General features: G+C 44.4%; 1 protein-coding gene across 2 annotated transcripts in view; it reads left to right on the top strand.

The window, feature by feature from the left end:
• Positions 1–3,787: 3,787 nt before the first annotated feature.
• The window catches only part of GFRA2 (GDNF family receptor alpha 2), a 104,441-nt gene continuing 89,332 nt past the window's right edge, over positions 3,788–18,896 (top strand). Inside the window, exons 1-3 of one of the 2 annotated variants that reach the window (XM_003758041.4) lie at positions 3,788–4,554; positions 10,926–11,240; positions 17,443–17,526. In XM_003758041.4, the coding sequence (XP_003758089.1) occupies positions 4,515–4,554; positions 10,926–11,240; positions 17,443–17,526 (439 nt within the window). In that variant the 5' untranslated portion in view covers positions 3,788–4,514. The remainder of the gene's footprint in view (positions 4,555–10,925; positions 11,241–17,442; positions 17,527–18,896) is intronic. The other variant, XM_031950828.1, reaches the window with a different exon arrangement.

Below are 18,896 nucleotides of genomic sequence, written 5' to 3'. Positions count from 1 at the left end.
AGTGTGGTTAGATCAGAGTTTAAAGAGAAGAGTAATTTGTAAAAAACTGGAAAAGTAGGAAGCAATCAACTTATAAAGAGCTTTCAACACACAGGAAATTATATTTCATCCTGGAAGCAATAGGGAGCTACTGTGGTTTATTGAGTGGAGGGCAGAGAGAAGAGAGTGTGACAGAATGAGATTTTTGCTTTAGGGAATTTACTTCAGTAACTATATGATGAATGAATTGAAGAGGTAAGAAACTTGGGGCAGGGAGGCACCTATATACAACAATATAGGTGACAGATGATACAATCCTGAATTGGGGTGGTAGTTGAGTAAGTGGAAATGAAGGCATATATGCAAGAAATGTTGTAAAAATACGACAAAAATTTGTCAAAAATCTGATATGTAGGTTTTGTGAAATTGAGAAATTTAGTATGAGTTAGGGGTTGGGAATCTGGGTGCCTGGGAAGATGGCAATATCTTTCAAACTCATAATGAAGCTCCAAAGAATAAAGTGGGATTGGAATTTAGGAGAGACTAGATTTGAGAATCATCAGCATAATGATAATAATTGAACCAATGAGTACTGATGAGATCACCAATGAAGGGAGTGTAGAGGGAATAGGGAAGAGGACTCAGGAAAGAACTTTAGGGCACATGTACAATTAGGAGGTATAATATGGGTGATGAGCCAGAAAAAGAGGCTAAGGAGGAGAAGTCAGATAGGAAGGAGGAGAACTAGGAGAGAGCACTGTCATAAAAACCCAGAGAAGAGATTATTCACCAGGAAAGTCCCACTCTTTTTATTTTATTTTATTTGAATAAACTTTAAGTCCAGAAAAATAAAGCTGAAGGCTAAACAGTAACAGAACTGGGATTTGAAATCAGATTTGCTGATTACAAATATAGCATTCTTTTCACTGCACTATTAAGACCAGGGCATTCCTCTCCAGGGGCAGAAAGAACTCCAAAAGGTCTCAGAAGTGGGAAGATCCTAAAAACACCACTTAGTAATTTTGTTCAGGGCTGACCTTGATCAAAGATAAAAGTGTCACTGCAGGCAGATGATCCTGTATTTATATATTTATTCCTGTGCTCCCCATCCCCATTGGTTATAGTTTCATTAGTTGCCCCAACTGATCTCTAGGCCATCTCTTGCAGCTCTCTTTGCCTCTCCTCCTCTTTCTGGTCTTAACACTTATTTTTGAAAGAAGCCAGGAGGCCCTGTTTGACATGACATGAAGTAATTTACTGGAATTAGGAAGGACCAGAGAAAAGTTAAAAAACAAAGTGGGGGAGGGAAGAAAGGGTGGAATGATTTTCCTTGTTTCTAATTATCTTCCTTTCTCAGTCTTCACCTCTGTCAGAAGCTGGGGAGGTCCATGATGACAGTTTTACTACCTGGAGCAGATTTTAACACCCCCCCCCCCACACACACACCTGAGAGTGTCACAGAAGAAAAGGCAGGTCCTAATGCATTGATCAGCAGCCATTTAAGTGAGAATAGAGGGAAGAGACCCAGTGATATATCCTGAGTCACTAGGAATTATGCTTAAGCTGATGGAAGAGACCAAGATTTCTTGTCTCTCATCCCAAAGGTCCCTGATCATTTTCCATAGTGGGGAGAGTTTCTGGCCCAGAAATTGATTAAGCCTACAGAGATAGGCTAACCACTCCTTACTCAATTAGTTTTTTTCTGGCTCTTTCTTCCCAACACCTTAAATAGATAATTTCAAAAAGCGCCTTCAAATATACTGAACAAGTAATTCCAAACCTTTTGGCTCAGGTTGAGGGCAGCTTGGAAAGTTTTTGAAACACCCTAAAATACCTGCACTTATTGAGAGAGAGAGAGAGAGAAAGAGAGAGAGAGAGAGAAAGACAGAGAGAGACAGAGAGAGAAAGAGAGAGACAGAGACAGACAGACACAGAGAGAGAGAGGGAGAGAGAGAAAGAGAGAGACACAGAGACAGAGACAGAGACAGAGACACAGAGAGAGAGAGGGAAAGAGAGAGAGAGAGAAAGAGAGAAACAGAGACAGACAGACACAGAGAGAGAGAGGGAGAGAAGGAGAGAGGGAGAGAGAGAGAGAGACAGAGACACAGAGACACAGAGACAGAGAGGGAAAGAGAGAGGGAGAGAGAGGAAGAGAGAGAGCACGCGCGTGTCTGTGTGTATGTAAGAAAGTGGAGGATTACGTTCGGGCAGAGGACGCATGAATTTGCGTGCGTTAGAAACTCGAGAACAGCGGCCCCCACACGTAGACTACAGTAAGGGAATGAATGGGGCAACGGGGCTGAGGAAGCTGAGTGTGCACATGTGTGCGTCCGCGCGGAGGTGTGTTTCTAAGTCAAATGCTTCTCTGCGTCGACTAGGCTTGGAATAGGACTGAGCCCCTTTTTACTCTAGCGCTAGCCTTCGGTGAGCTTCCTTAGTTTCCTTCGGTAAGCCGGACGAGGATGATTATAGTTACACATCTATAAATACAACACACACACAAGCAATGACAGAAAAGGGGGCCCACTGGCGAAGGACTTATTCCCATCCCTGTCCCCCCCAAGGCGGGACTCACATCTGCGTTTCTAATAGCTCCCGCCGACAGTAGGAGGGGAGGTCACCATCGGAGAGTGAATGGAGCACTTTACCTGGGCTACCATCTCCCCGCTCCAAGTCCAAGGGAGAAAGGTCCCTACGGGTGTGTGTGTGTGTGTGTTTCTATCCCGAGCCCTTCATATCTTCAGCAGTTTAACCCGTTCCCATTCTCGTTCTCCCCTGCGAAGCCTCTTGGTCAGGTTCCCAAAGAGCTGCAGCCACCTCCCGATTTCCAGTCGCTCCGGGCAGAATGGGGGAGGGGAGGCACTTAGGGCAGGAGGAGAAATCCATCGGTCCCTGCCTGACCCCCACAGGCGCGCGGCTAAGGGGCTGCGGGCCAGCGCCACCATTGCTAAGGGGAAAGTTCCCATGTTCCGCGTGCAGGGCGCACGTGTGTGTGTGTGTGTGTGTGTGCGTGCGTGCGCGTATACAGGATGGAGGCTGGTGTGTGTGTGTGTGTGTGTGTGTGTGTGTGCGCGCGCGCGCGCGCCCGCGCCCGGGGGTTACTCCCTTTGGCTCTTTTCATTTGCTCCCTCTGGATCATACTTCGGACCCTAAGACTAGCCCGAGAGAAGAGGGTTAAATAAATGTGCTTTGGGTTAAGCCAGTCATTCAGGCTGCGCCGCCAAGAACAGCCCCTTTCAGTGCCCCCCGCCCTCGCCAACTCCTTTATGTTGCAGAAGGTGGGTGGCGAGGTCACTCGGGGCTCAGTCTCAGGGCCCTTCAACCTCTAGCTCGGGCATTCTCTGGGGTACCAAGGGATGGGCGTGGGGGCTGAGAGTGCAGGCTGCAGGGGCTTGGAGAGGAAAATCCGCTGGAGGGAGCGGTTCAGTTGAAGGAAGGAGAGCTGGCAGGCTGAAGCTTGAGGCAGTTGGAGAGGTCTGGCTCGCTGGTCAATTTCCGGCTAAGGAGCTGGTCAGTTTCAGGAGGTGTGGGAAAGAAAGCTGCTCAGTAGAAGGCAGACGGGATCGGCTCCGGAACTCACCTTTGCCTCACGGGCTCCAGCTCTCGCTGCAGCTGTAGAGCTGTAGCTGTTGCTCCGTGCTCTCCTAGACTCCCCTTCGCTTTTTCCCAGAGTCTCTTGCTTTTTCTCTCGCGCCGACTGAGATGCCAGAGTATCTCTAGCCTGTAGAAGAGAGCGAGAGTGGAAGGGGAACAGAGGGCAGTGGGAGAGACAGAGATTTGAGTGAGAGACAGTGTGTGGGGGTGAGGGAGGGAGGAGAGAGAGAGAGAGAGAGAGAGAGAGAGAGAGAGAGAGAGAGAGAGAGAGAGAGAGGCGCAGAGACATACGGTCACTGGAATTCCATCAGAAAAAAAAGTGAGGCGAGCAAGGCTTAGCGGGAGAAGATTTTTCTAACCCTTTCTTCATCTTGGTGAGAAAGAAGCGACTCTACTCTGTTTCGACCTAAGCTCCTATTGGATTGCTCCTTGGTTTAACCACCCGTTTTTTGGATTTCTTTCGGTTTTTGCATTTTATTGCGACCCCCGGCCAGTCCCATCCTTCCTTCTCCAACCCTATTCTCTCGCTCCCTTCCATTCCCTAGCCCCGTCTCTCTCATTTGGAGGGGCTCTGGAATAGTATTGGCTGTGACTCGCACATCCCTGGAGAAGGGCTAAAGAGACGTCTAACGGAAGGACTGGGATATCGGTTTCTTTCTTTTTTTTTAAAAATATTTTATTTATTTTTGGGGAAGGGACCAGCGAGAGATTCCCCAGCAGCCCTGCCTTTACCCCCACCCCTTCAACATCCCTTTCCAGCCAGAGGAGAAAATAGCAGGGGCACAAGATCGTCATCTGGTGGAATATCTGGGATCACCGCATTGGATTTGGGACTGATTATTGCTGTTTGACTATTATTGTTATTGGTTGTGTTGTTGTTGTTGATTTTTTTTTTTTAAAGCCCAGGAGGGAAAGGGCAAAAACTGTTGGATTTATTTAACATGATCTTAGCAAACACCTTTTGCATCCTCTTCTTTTTGGGTGAGTAATCGCGGGCTGGAGAGCTAGGTTCCTGGCCAGCTAAAGCCAGAGGGGCCAAGGTGGGGGCGGGGGTGGAGCAGCAAGCTTGGGGAGCGCGGGAGAGACGGAGAGTGAGAGCGAGGAGGGAGCGGGGCCGGGGACACACCGGCGGACAGCCAGACCTAGGCGGAGGGACGCGCGCCACGGGCCCGGGGTCCGAGCAGAATTGGGGCAAGGGGAGCAGAACTAGGGGACTAGAGGGAGCCTAGGGGATTTGGACCGGAGTCAGGGGAGAGCTCGTTATGGATGGACACGTAGAAGGAAGAGATTAAAAATATTTTTTAAAAGGACCCGTGCTCCTCCCTTTAAACATTATCATTACAATCACGAGACCAATTTATTCCCAAACAATGGCTTTTAATTGGGACAACTTTTTTTTTTCTTTTTCTTTTTTAAACGCCTAGTCAGAACGGGAGGCTAGGCAAAGGACTGAGGAATGGAACGTAGCGCAGAATCAAACCTGAATATAGATGCGGGAGATGGAGGGGAGGGCATGGATTCCGAAGCGTATTCCAAAGCTGCTGGTTGACTATCCTGGGAAAGCTCTGAATATCAAGGACCCTCCCCGCTACAGATCTTGGGACCTGCCAATCAATCTTTAGAAAATAATCAGTCTCTTTCTGCTCCAATCCCTTCCCTACAGATCGCCTTTTAAGACTTTGCAAGATACATCCTGCCGACCACTCTTGACATCTCTCGTCCCCTAACCTTTTAACTCCTTTTTGGGATCTTTGCTTCCAGGGTTATAAGTGCTAGGGAGGGATCCTTTTGAAGTGGGTGGGTGGGAATAAGATGGACTTGGAAACGATCCTTTCTGGCTCCTCAGTGAGTCTGAGTTGAGCCTGGGGGCCTGGTCTTTTGCCTAATGGTGGCAGAAGTGGGTGTGTAAAGTTTAGTTCCTTGGGCTACGAGGATCCAAGTTGCTGGGAGCAGGGGGGCAGTGATAGAAGGGGTAGGGGGAAATTGACGATGGACAGCGACAGAAACCACTTTTGCTTTTGTAGCCTTATGCTGGGGAAGCCTACCAGTGCATATGAATCTCAAGGGCTGTTCTCTCTCCATGGTCCCTCTCCCCCAACCTTTTCTCTCACCCCCACCCCGTTTCTCAGAAAGAGGTAACAGAGAAGAGGAAGGGAGGGAAGAGTGCCCAGGGTGAAGATGTGGGGGAGGGGAAGAAATGAATGTTTGCAAGGCCTTCAGTCTGCAGTGACCACAGAGAAGTGGTTCTTGGTTAATGGGAGTTTATATAGAGAGATAAATTAAAACACGCACACAACATACGTATCTGTATCTAATTTTATAGATCCTCATCACATTGGTATTGTTAAAAGAAAAAAATGAGCTAAACATGATAGCTCAAATAGGGTCCCAATGGATTCATGCCATGGTACACCCTTGGATTGGGGGTGTCTGAATAGCATGCCCCAACACGAGGTGTCCTTAGTCCTCTTGGATTGTGGTGCTCATCATCAGCCTAGCACAACAAAGAAGAAGATGTGGAGGTAGATATTGTCAGGGGTGACCATCTCACCCAGGGACTTAGGACAGAGACAAAAAGGACAAGAGGTCTCCTACCTAAGTGGGGAGTCTGAGGCCTCAGCAATCTAGTTGAGCTTTTGCCTAGAGGAAGCTTACCTCTCCTAGGTTATAGTGATCCTACTCTAGTGTACTGACAATCTGTGGGCTTCCTTCTTCAATCCCTCCCAGCCCCACCCTGCCCCACCCCAGAGGCATCCTGCTTTAAGAAGTGAGCCTTTTTGGGGTGATGGGGTCTAGGAGCAATAGGAGATGTGCTTTGGCTTGGTTTGGTCTTTTCACTCACTCCCTGCTCTGGGACATAGATTTAGATTACCATCCACTATTACTCATTCTTTTGGAGTTGAGAGGAGATGGTGGTGGAGGAGAGAAAAAAGTCTCAACTCAAGGATGCTCCTGTGGCTCTTTGCCCCCTTACTAGCCTTGTAGGCTTCCTTTATAGACCCAGGCAGTATATGAAACCCCTGCATGTAGCTTCTTTTCCCAAAGGGTTTTTCCCCCTCCAAATTTGACATTCTCCCATTTTAGTATTTTAGTAACTGGTTGAGTCTCTTCTGTGACCTCCAGGGCACCTAAGAGAGCAAGATTTGACAATACTGAATAATACTGAACTAAGATGGGGTAAATTTCTCCATCTCCCAGAAGAAGGCACTGAGATAGGGCTTTGAATCGGTGAATGTTTTGGGGAAAGGTACAAGATTCCCCCATCCTTTGCAGTTCCTTGGGGAAGATGAAAGGAATTATGAATGCTGGATTGTTCCTTGTGTGTTGGGTGGTGGGAAAAAGGAGTAAGGCAGAGATGGGTAGAAAGGGGATTGGAACTAGAGTCCGGCATTCTCTTCTGATCTCTACCTTTCATTTCTTTTCCCTTTCTGAAACCTCTTAATTTTCTATAGCAGGATTTGGGGTAGGAAGGAAACCACAATACAGGATAGTATTAAGTAGTCTGGGAGTTCAAAGGGGTGCAGATCAACCTAATTTTATAAGAGATCAGATTAATCCCAAGGAAACTCATCTAGGACCATCATTAAGTGGTTTTTCTTAGAGTTACGGCTTCCCTGCAGCTTGAAGAGAAAGTAATCCCAATCTGACCCTTTTTGGGGAATGCAGATAAAGAGGATTCTAATATGAGAATGCAGAGGGCTTGGTGGAGTGTGTTCTAAATAGCTTAATTTTGAGGGGTGCCTCCACAAAGGGATTGGCACCATTAACTGAGTGGCATTTATGTAGTGCTAGCCTCCTGGACTCTCAGTGCTGAATGCTCAGAGTGACTGTGAAATAGAAAAGAAGGCCAGCCGGGCTAGGCTGGTCAGAGGTTCCATTTCTGGCTGGTATTTGGCTTTAGGGGGAAGATACATCACTTCTTCATGGCATCCTCTCACTTTTGGGTTAGTGGAGTATATGTTTCTTTCCTTGGAGAATGTGAACCTCTTCCTGTTCTAGAATTTGAAGCTATCCCAGAAACCACTTTTACCCAGAGCTACACATCTTTGCTTGGTGACTCAGAATCAATTGCATATGCATTTAGAAGTTGTTATCCTTGTGAGGTGTTAATAGGTTCACCAAAGCAATCAGAAGGAGAAGAAGTAGATAGTAGACAAAAGGTGGGTGAATGAAGGAGGAACTAGTATCTTTCAGAGATGATCATCACACTGATCGTCTGTGGCTATGAAACTGGACATTTAAAGGACAACCAAGGCCTCTGCTGTAGACACTAAGGCCCAGAAAGAGTTGCCTTTTGGGGTTCTAGACACTTGTGCAGTATTCGAATAGGTCTGTTTTCCATTCTCTGCACATACTTCCCTGTCCCTTAAGAGAAGGGTTTTCTGAGCACCGAGCCTCTAAGGATTCAAGAATGTATCATTTAAACCTCATATTAGCAAAGATACTTTAGATCATAACCAGGGATGCAGCTTTGAGTCTCCCACGAAGGACTGCCCCTGTAGAGTGCAGGGAAAGGGAAATAAAATGAAACACAGGTCCATTTTTAGTTTTTTCAATTAAACTCTAGAATCTTCTTACCTTTCTAGACTCACCTCTCATTTATCCCCTTTAGGAACTCTTTCCTCAAGCCCAAATAAATAGACCTATTCCTAAGAAGCATCAAAGGTGCTTTCCCTTTGGGGCCATCATCCATCTTGTTCTCTCCAACAGGAAAGTCTTCATCTCTCCTCTCTTCTTATCCAACCTGGTCAGTCTTCAAGGACCAGTTTCTCAGTTACTCTAGCCCACAATGATGTTCCCTCTGTATGAACACATATCACTAACTAGTTATATGTTTAGGAATCAAACACATATTCATTCTCTGCATTTCTTCTGTGATCATCGTATGTTATTTTATTTTTGCACTATGACTTCTAAGTTAGACCATTCACCATGAAGCTTCATATATCCTGAAGTTTCCTAGGATCTCAGAACATGAAATATAAACATAATGGGCTTTTATTTATTTATTTATTTTAATAACTTTTTATTGACAGAACCCATGCCAGGGTAATTTTTTACAATATTATCCCCTGCACTCACTTCTGTTCCAACTTTTCCCCTCTCTCCCTCCACCCTCTGCCCCAGATGGGAAGCAGTCCTATACATGTTAAATAGGTCACAGTATATCCTAGATACAATTCGCGCTGTCTACTCAGAAGTCCCACTTCTCTTCTACCTGGACCAAGAGTCATCTGTATTTTAGATGGGGAGGAGGGAGTGGGTCCTGAAGGGCCAGGCAATCCCACCCTCTGCCTCTAGGTGTCGCTGTCTCCCTGCTGAAGCACCCCCCTCCTCCCCCGCCCTCAAGCAGGGCTGCAAAGGGAAGAAAGAACTGGGGTGGGGAAGGTGGAATTCACGGGGAAATCAGTTTTACTTCTAGTGGGTTTTGATGGGAAATTCAAATGTACCTTAAAGGATGTCCTCTAGAATTTTCCCCTTGAGGCAGGGCCTTGGAGCAGGGAGGGGCTGGGGGCCAGACTAGGGCTGGAGTGAGTAATTCTGCACAGTTAGGAAAGATCAGAGAATGGTCTAAGCAGGGAGCTGGACTCTGTGCGTGTGTGTGTGTGTGTGTGTATGTGTGTGTGTGAGAGCCTGGGAGTCTTGTAATCCAAAGGAAGGTGGTTCGGCCTCTTTGATGATGAAAGTCCAAAAAGAAGTCCCTTCCTCTACTTCCAGCTCTGATTTTAGAGGAAGTGAATCTTTTATATTTGATTTATTACTAAGGCCATTTAAGGGGGGGGGGGGAGAAGGGGCAAGGAGGTGGAGATAGAGAGAGGGAGAGAATGGGAGGGAGAAAAAAAGGGAGAGAGAAAGGGATGGAGAGAGAGTGAGAGAGTGGGGAAGAGAGCAAGAGGGAGAGACAGAGACAGACACACACAGAGACAGAGAAATGAAAGAGAAAAGGAGTAGGGAGAGGGTGAGAATAAGAATACTACACAGAAATTATTTTCCAGCAGGTTTGTTATACATCACAATCAGAAAGAAAAAGAAACATAAAGATAACAGAGAAAGACCAACAAGAGGGAGAATATAGGGGAGGGAGTGCTGTTGTTCTAGTGGAATATAGTAGTGAAGCAGGCGATGGATGAAGAGGATGTCTTGGGAAGGTCCCACAGAGAGTATTATAACAGGACTAGAAAAATAACATTTCTAGGCCTAAGAAGCTAGGGAAATGTGATCTGAGCATTTCTCACATCACATCGCTCATGGCAGCCCTCAGATCCTGGGACTTCTGTCCATCTACCTCAGTGGCTCTGGGTTCTCCGGGATTATATCATGTCCTGGGAGTTGGGTGTCACTAGTGACTATGAGCTGATTGGAGATTTACTGAGGCAGAACAATCAGAACCTCCCTCTTCTAGGTCCAGGGAAGTCCTATAGTTTCTAGCTTTTCTATGAAGGCCATGAATGAACTCTTTGGACTCTCACAAAGGACTTTGTCTCAGCTTGGAACTCAGGACCCAGGGGGAGACCTTTTCTCTTACGATTGTTATTATCTTGTGGTAACCTTGATATGGGTGCTGTTTTAAATACACTGTGATGTCAGATCATCTGGTTTTAATTCTCCCCTTGTTCTCTGCTTCATTCATTGGCAAGGCATTTCATTTCTCTGAGAGTCAGTTTTCTTATCTGTAAAATGGGTGACAGAAATTGCATTGTTACAGAGTTGTTTTGTTTGGAATAAACTGTCTTGACTCTATCCAAGTCAGAATTGTTTTCAGCCATCGGTCTCCCCATCTCCCATGTGAGCTCCATGAGGCAGGAGCCCTGTCTTAGTTGAGCCACTTATCTCTTCTAGTAGCTGATGTAGTTCTTTGCACACAATAGCTGTTTAGTAAATATATGTGAAAATAAGTAAATTGACAAGAGAGTGAAAAGAAGAGGCCAAAGTACCACGGTCTAGCTGCACTAGTTTGAGAGGTGGCGTTCTTGGATTTTGGATGAGAGCTAGTCTGGTGAATGAAAGGTAGCATTCTTGGATTTCTCTTTGTATTTTGGGTCAGAGCTAGACTGGTGAATTTATGAGTCGTGAATCTTCTTGAGCTTTAGAGAATGTGTGTCACTTCACTTTGTGGACAGAATCTCTTGAATTTTTTCCTCCTAGTCTTTCTAATGATTCTCTGTTGAGGTTAAGGGGAGGCAGAGCAAAGAAAGTCTCACTAAGCCTCACCTGTTGTTCCTCTATAATGGGTGTGAAGTCCCTGGTAGGGCCCAAGACCACCTCCCTAGACCTGCTCCCTTGGTCGGTGGTCCTGGCTGCTGTCATTCATACCTCTCTTCCCTCCCTCCCACCCCCAACCCACTTCTCAGACGAGTCCCTGCGTTCCCTGGCCAGCCCCTCCTCCCTGCAGGGCTCAGAGCTCCACGGCTGGCGGCCCCCCGTAGACTGTGTCCGGGCAAATGAGCTGTGTGCAGCTGAGTCCAACTGTAGCTCCAGGTACCGCACCCTGCGGCAGTGCCTGGCGGGCCGAGACCGGAACACCATGCTCGCCAACAAGGAGTGCCAGGCCGCCTTGGAAGTACTTCAGGAAAGTCCCTTGTATGATTGCCGGTGTAAGAGGGGCATGAAGAAGGAGCTGCAGTGTTTACAGATCTATTGGAGCATCCACTTGGGGCTGACAGAGGGTAAGTGAAAAAGCTGGGCTGGAGGTGGTTGGTGGAGGGCCTGTGGAAAGGTTGGCAAAGCCATGGGGAAAGTCTAAGGGGGAAGGGTCTGGAGGGTCTTGGGTGTGTGTGTAAGGGATGGGCCAAAGGAGTAGAGAGGTTCTCTGCAGTCTCTACAGCTGTGAAAGGTGGAAAGTGTAAATGTTGTCCCCATTTTATGGGTAGGAAATTGAGGGGGAATGAACTGCCTAAGGACACCCCCCACCAGCTGAGAAATAGTAAGGCTTGGATTTGAATCTGCATCTTCTGATTGTCTGACCATCACATTTACTTAGAACTGAGAGGGACTGGCAGTGTGCATGCAGAGGGGCAGCCCCTGCCTGATTGATAAGGCTTCAATGAAAGCGGCAAAGTAGGTGAGAGATGATGGGGAACTCAAAGGCAAGAGAGGTTGGAGATATTGGAGGGGAGAGAGGCAAAAAGAGGGGAGCAAAAGGGACCAAGAGGATGGAGAAAAGTCACCAGAGCTATGCACAAAGACATGGTGCTCTTTCCCTCATACAGAAATGATGGAAGGTAACAGGAAAGTAAAATGAGAACTAATGGGAGGAAGGCTGAGTGTGAGGCCCCCCACAGATAAAACCAGCAGGTCATCTTCAGATTTACACTCTAAAGAAAAACAGTTGTAAATAAGGGAAACTCATTCATTCCTCTGTTTAACCCAAACAGGAAATCTGCTATTGGAGATAGATCAATCAATAAATGGATAGATGGATGGATGGATAGACTGATGGATGAATAGATAGATGGGTGGATGGATGGATGGCAGTCAGATAGATGGATAGATGGATAAAAAGATGGATAGGTATATAGAAAGATGGATGGTGGAGAGATAAATCATTTATTAAGTTCTCACCAGCCAAGAATTATACTAAGTTCTGGGGATAGAATATAAACAAGTCAAAGAACTTACATTTAATGGGGGAAGACAAAACATAAAGGGAAACTGGAAAAGAGGGTGGTGGAAACAGCCCAGTGGGGAAACCTGGCTCCACGAAAGATAAGATAAGGGTTCACCTAGCACAGCTGAGGGACACAGGAGGTTAAGGTTGAGGAGAAATTAAAATGGTGGCCCTACTGCACCGTTGTCATTGAGAAATTCTCCTGCTCTCAGTAGTTCTTTTCTCAGTAGGCAACTCTTCTCATTTAATTATCCTGGCTTCAAAACAATGTTTGGTGGCAGTTCTAGGGACTTGAATCATTAAGCTGAGTGCTGTGCTATCGGTACAAGCTGTGGGTAAGCCAGTCCTTGTTCTGGATAACCTCTTGATTTGTACCCTGCCACAATGTTACTCTGACTTCTAAATCCAGTCTGGGGTCTCTCCCAGTGCCGAGTCTCTTTTTGGAGCTGGGAGAAGGGGTTGCTTAGAGGGAAGGCTCAGAAACCTAAGAGATTCATCCAAAATCCCACTTAGGTCAAACCCACCACAGAGGACAGACTTGGGGAATCTAAATTGAATTTGCCATAAAAATAGAAATTGGGGTTTATAGTTGAAAATGATAGTGAAATACCACAAAATACAGTTGCTTTGTTTGTAATTGACTCCAGGTTATGTTATATGGTGATCATTTTCAGAAATAGAGATGCTTAATCTAGGGGTGAGAAGATTTCCTGGGGTTTTCATATAGAAGAGAGATTATAGTGTTCTGCTTGGCCCTAGATGGAAGGATTAGGATCACTTGGTGGGAGATAAAAAGAGTGAGTTAGAGGAAAGGGGAAGTGAACCACTACTGTCTACAATCGAAAAGGGTTGCTTTGGAGAGACAGTGATTTCTTCCTTCCAAGAACTTTCTTCAGAATTCTTGGAAGGAGACCTTAGAGGCTCCCAAGTGCAACTTTCTTTTGATTTGCTTAGGATCACACATTAAATGACTTTTCAGGAGACCCTGCAAACAAATAATAAGTGTCTGAGGCAGGAGCTGAACTCAGAATTCTGCATCCCTCAGCTGCCTGGATGTACTGACCTATGAGGTACCTTATTTTATCATCCTCAATTCTCTGGAAGACAGTTCGAGTTAGCAGTGAGGAAAAAGCAAGAAAGACCTACTATAGATATTTTTGCATCTTATTCCCCAGCAAAGATGGAACCATCCCAAGGCTAAAGACAATTTGACTTAATGTTCCATGTGAATACAATCTTACTGAGATAATAAGCTTAGATATCTGGTTTCTCCTGGGAATTCTCAGTTTTGTCTTAAGTTAAATTGAAAGCAGAGGGGGAGCAGAGTGAGATTGGGAGTTGCAGGAAGGAAAAGAACAGAGAAGGTCTACTTCAAGTAGTCTCTCGTTAACTAGTGACAACTAACCTCTAGAGGGACAGTTAGGTAGTACAGTGGATAGAATGTTGGCCTTGGAATCAGAAAGAATCATCTTCATGAGTTCAAATCCAGCCTCAGATACTTCCTAGCTGTATTACCCTGGGCAAATCAGTTAATCCTGTTTGTCTCAGTTTCCTCATCTATAAAATATGAAGGAAATCACAAACCACTCCAGTATCTGGTATCCATAAATATACTTTTATTATATAAATATAATATAGTATAAATATACCGTATAGAACTCAATGCTTTTGAAAGTGCTTTTCTATCCATTATCTCTGGAGCTTCTGATTGGAGATGCTTCTTTTTTGACTTCTAGAAGGCCTAGAAATAATTTTTTTACTCCCTCGATCTTTATTGAATATAAAGTGGTCAGTGGGTATAATGTTGGACTTGGGGTTAGGAAGAGGAGATTTAAAATACAGCCTCAGACACTTAATAGCTGTGTGATTTTTACTTTATTTGCATCAAATTCCTTATCTATAAAATGGGAATAATAATGGTGCTTACCTCCCAGAGTTGTAGGAATCAAATGAAATCATATTTGGAAAGTACTTCATAACTCTTAAAGTGCTATGCAAATGCTAGCCATTGTTTTTATCATTATACAAAGGAGTCTAACTCTCTAATTTTACCAAAAAGGAAATTAAAGTTAAAGTAGGGAAGTGGTTTGCCCAAGATTACATGATTATGGGTTGAATTAGGATTCAAATCTATGTTTTCTGACTCCAAATCCAATTCTTTTCCTTGTGTGACCATTCTCCAGCAGCCTCCTAAAGCTTTTCTTTCTAAAAATTCTAAAGCATAGTACTAGTTCTTCAAAACTTAACTGCAATGAGATTCTTCCTCCATAATTCTTCGAGTAAATACAGATTTGTCCTTGCTTCCTCTTGTCTATATCTCTCTGTTTCCCCCTCCTTTCTCCTTGGAACAAGACTCTTTTTCAAAGTCAAAGAGGGTCCTCTTCTGGGCCCTGGGCTAGGGATCATTCACCCACTCTAAGCTGGGAGCCTTTGAATGGAAGGCAATTTTTCTGAGTGGCAAGGTTCACCTGGGAGTTAATTATCTATGGACTGGGTTGAATAGTCTCCTGAGGGAAGATCACAGTGACTCCTTCATGCCCCTTAATAGACCTCCTTAAACCTTGTCAGGGTTTGGGCAGAGGGACAGGGAAGAATTCTAGATGGGGGAAGAGCTTACTGGGATTTGGTTTCTTTTCCATCTCTAAGTGTTTTTCACCACCCCCATCTCCTTGATGTCTTTTTTATTGGCAGGGTTAGAGGGGAAAGCTTTATTTAATCTTATTGTTTTTAGCAGAGATAAAGAGAAGTTTGGAATCTGAGACTTTTGGAGCTAGGGAGATGACAGGAAGGTGGTAGAGAAGTGCTGCCTGATATGAATAAGAAATCAGAATTCCCTTGGGTGATGTTACTGTTCAGCTTGTGTTAATCACAGAATCAAAGAACCAGAGAACTAGTAAGATCTCTGAAATCATCTAGCCTAGAACCCTCACTTTATATGTAGGAGAACTCAGGCTCCTGGAGAGGTTTCCTTTGCCTAAGACAGAACCACTACCAACACCTCAGCACCCCATCCCCTTCCAGTGTGGTGCTCTATTTCTTTAGTTATCTTGTGTCCCTTGTCTACTGCCCCTTAAATCATTATTCTTCCTATTTTCTATTATCTACACAGTACAGGTTGCCAGTATTTGTACATTTCACTCAGCTCCTTCTGAATTGAAAAAAAGATGCTTCCACAACTAGGGGTTATACATTAGTCCCAAATGGAAATCGTGTAGCTTTTTCTCACAAAGTCCTCCGCTACTTACTCCCTATATCAGTACCCTGCCACAGTCTGGGTATGGGAGTTAAGTACTGGATTGGGAGCTTGGGTTTAAATCAACTCTGCTTTTTCCTGCCTGTGTGACCTTTGGACAAATGTTTTAGCTTTGAACCTCATCACTTTCCTTATCTGTAAAATGAGAGGGAAAGACTAGTTATCCCTTCTAAACCCTAAGAACCTATGAATCTATCATTGCTAGGTCTTGCTAATTCCCTTAATTTTCTAAGTATTCTCTTCAAACCTTATGTAATATCAACCCTCAATAGAGATTCCCCCTTGCATTTCATAAACAATGGAATTACCCATCTCAGAATGACATGTTAAAAGCCATCTTTTTTTTTTTTTTAATTTAATCTATTTTCAATTATTGAGCATTCACAGAGTTGTGGATGCTGTGGATCATACAAGGATGAATAAGACTCTGTTTCCACCCTCTAGGAGGTTACAATTTAGTTAGAAGAACACAGCATACATTAAACAACAGTGTCATGCATAAAAATAATTTGTATTCTTTTCAGTCCAATACTTTGCTTATAGCATCTTTGTGCTTTTGTAGGTGGTTCCTATTGAGTCTTGCAAATTAGCTATATGATATCTAAATAACAATACAAGGGATGTCAGCAGGCAGTGCAAGCTCAATGCCCACCATGATAATAAAGGTCCTAGGAATTCAGAGCTCCTAGGAATTCAGAGCAAGGAAGGCTCTTGTGGGCTGACTAATCAGGGTAGGCTTCCTGGAAAAGGTGGATCACCAGATGCCAGCCTTAGCCTCTAATGTGCCAGGAGCTTGGGGCAGATTGGAAATGGGTGTGTGAGGCTGTGAGTCATTCCCTCTGACTCTGAAACCATTGATTTCTCTTCTCAGTGCTATCTAAAGAGGTACTTTTCTTTCCAAATGAGAACTCCGAGTTGGGGTAGGGGGGGGTGTGGGAAGAAAGATTTCCAGCAAGTCATAGAGGGAGAGATGCTTTTAGACTAGGCTGCTGGAGGCGCAAATATGCCTGTCTTTTGTCACTCTATCTTTCCCCTGCCCTTCTCCCTATGACAGGGCTTTAGAGCTGGGGGAGTGTAGCGGTATGGGAGGGAAGCAGAAAGACATTCAGAGGTAGTTGATAGATGAAGTTATGGAGAAAAACAGGAGGAGGAAAGGATGAGTGGGGTTCAAGGAGGAGGACCTGGAACAAAATACTGTATGTGTATGTATGTGTATATATATATATATATACACACACACTATATTTGTATATATGTGTATAGTATATATATATACTTATATATAGTACGTAGTACACTGGCATATAGACACTCATGTATATATGTATGTGTATATGTTTGCTATGTGTGTATGTAGTATACTGTATATATATGTATAAACATATGTATATATGTATAGTGTATATGTATACTATGTGTGTATGTATATGCATATGTGTATAGTGTACATGAACACTATATGTATAGTATATATGTATATGCACACCCTCATCTACCTATATATATATATATATATATGTGTGTGTGTGTATGTATACATACAGGGGTTCAGAGAGAATCTGGATTCCTATTTGGTCAATGCTCTTGCCCTTTCTTGACAGCAGAAGTCTATGACTTTGTTATTTTGCTTTTAAAAACATTTTGATAATTCTCTGTTATATTGGTTTCTTTTGTAATACTATTGCATTTTTTTATTGACTTAAAAATATTACACTGAAAATGGGAGTGTAGGTGTCAGAGGGGCCCCTGACATACAAAAGAGGCAAGGTCTCAGATCTGTAGTTGGAAGGGACCTTGGAAAGCCACCTGGTCTAGACCCCTCATTTCACAGATAAGGAGAATGAATTCCAGAGAGATTTGGGTAACTTGTTCAAGGACCCACAAGTGGCAGAGGAATGATGTTGGGATCACACCAGACTAATGGAAAGAAAGCTCGCTGTTCTAACCTCCATCCCCGTACCCTGACAGGATTATCTCCATCCATGTCATTTTCTTCTCTCTCTTTTAGGAGAGGAATTTTATGAAGCCTCACCCTATGAGCCTATCACCTCCCGCCTCTCAGACATCTTCAGGCTTGCTTCAATCTTCTCAGGTAAGTGGACTCCTTGGGAAGCCCAGTTTTCAGCCTGGAATGCCTGGGTTTTCCTGCCCTCTCTCGCCAGCCTCATCTGCTCCCATTTCTGTGGCTATCTCACCATATGTCCCTCCCAGGTGTCCTTGTCTCTTGCCATCCTGCCCTTCCCCTCCACTTCCAGTGCTTTTCTTGCCAACTCATTCTTTCGTTTATGCTTTTGGATCTGTAACTGCTCAGAGGAATAGAGTAAGAGAACAAGTCTTTGGGTCTTATGCTTTTTCTAACTGATGGGCCTGCGACAGGGAACAAGGGAGAAAGGATACTTACTCCTGGCTTCTTCATCCGAGGCTGTCTGTTATTGGACCTGGACTAGATGTATTTTGGTTCTTTCATCTTATTCTCTTCTTGCCCCTGGGAACTAGGGAATGAAAGATATGAGTCTTGCCATGGCTGGAGGGAGGTAGGAACTCTTGCTGGGAGCTGTATCTGTGGGTGTTGGGGCTTAGGAGATATCTTAGATATCTTAGAAGATGTTTCTCAATGGAACTCTTCCTGGGGGAAAAAGGCAAAAGGATTGTACCAGAGCTTTCTTGGTGTGAAATTCAGTACCTAGTGCTGTTAGGCTATCTAAGGATAACTTTGCGGTCTTCTGAGGCTTCAGGGTATTTTTGACTTTGTAAGCAATGTCTTCCAGAATGATCTTGAAACTTCATGAATGAAGGCTTTTCTAGAGGGGTAGATAGGATGGAAATGACAAATGTGTGTGTGTGTGTGTGTGTGTGTGTGTAATTCTGGACCCAGAAGCAGAAGATTGCAGCAGTTCAGATTAGCCAATTCAGGATCTCTCTCTGGACTCCTATTGGGAATACCTCTGGAGACTGAACAAATGGATCATCTAATTTGAGTCCTTCTTTTTCTCCCCGCACTGTGCCTTCACATGTAATGTAATATAAGGGAAAAAGTTCTCTATGGAGAATTAGCAGACCTGGCTTATAGTATTGGCTCTGCCACTTCTGTGACCTTGACCTCTTTAAGGACTTAATTTTCCTTATTCATTGGGTGATTGAACTAGATAATTATTAAAGTCCTTTCCAGATGTGATTTCTTTGAATATTGTTTTAAATAAGATCTTGCCCTTGGGTCTCTCCCTTCCCCTGAGAAAAAGAGGCGTTTTGATAAGATTAAAGCCATGAGTAGCAGTGGCTCTCCTTCTTATACCTGTGGACACTCAGACTGCTTTTACTTGGCTACAACAAAGGTGTTCTTTCTGTCTTCTCTATCCTCTCTGGACCCTGAACGCCAACTCTAATATTAATACAGATTCCAGATGAAGCTTGTAGGTGAAATCAAATCAAAATGAAAATCATGGGAAACCTCTAGGGGAGAAA

This window comes from Sarcophilus harrisii, chromosome 2 (assembly GCF_902635505.1).
Source record: "Sarcophilus harrisii chromosome 2, mSarHar1.11, whole genome shotgun sequence".
NCBI classification, from domain to species: domain Eukaryota; kingdom Metazoa; phylum Chordata; class Mammalia; order Dasyuromorphia; family Dasyuridae; genus Sarcophilus; species Sarcophilus harrisii.
Note: the sequence above shows the minus strand (reverse complement) of the source record. Positions and strands in the feature narration are given on the sequence as shown.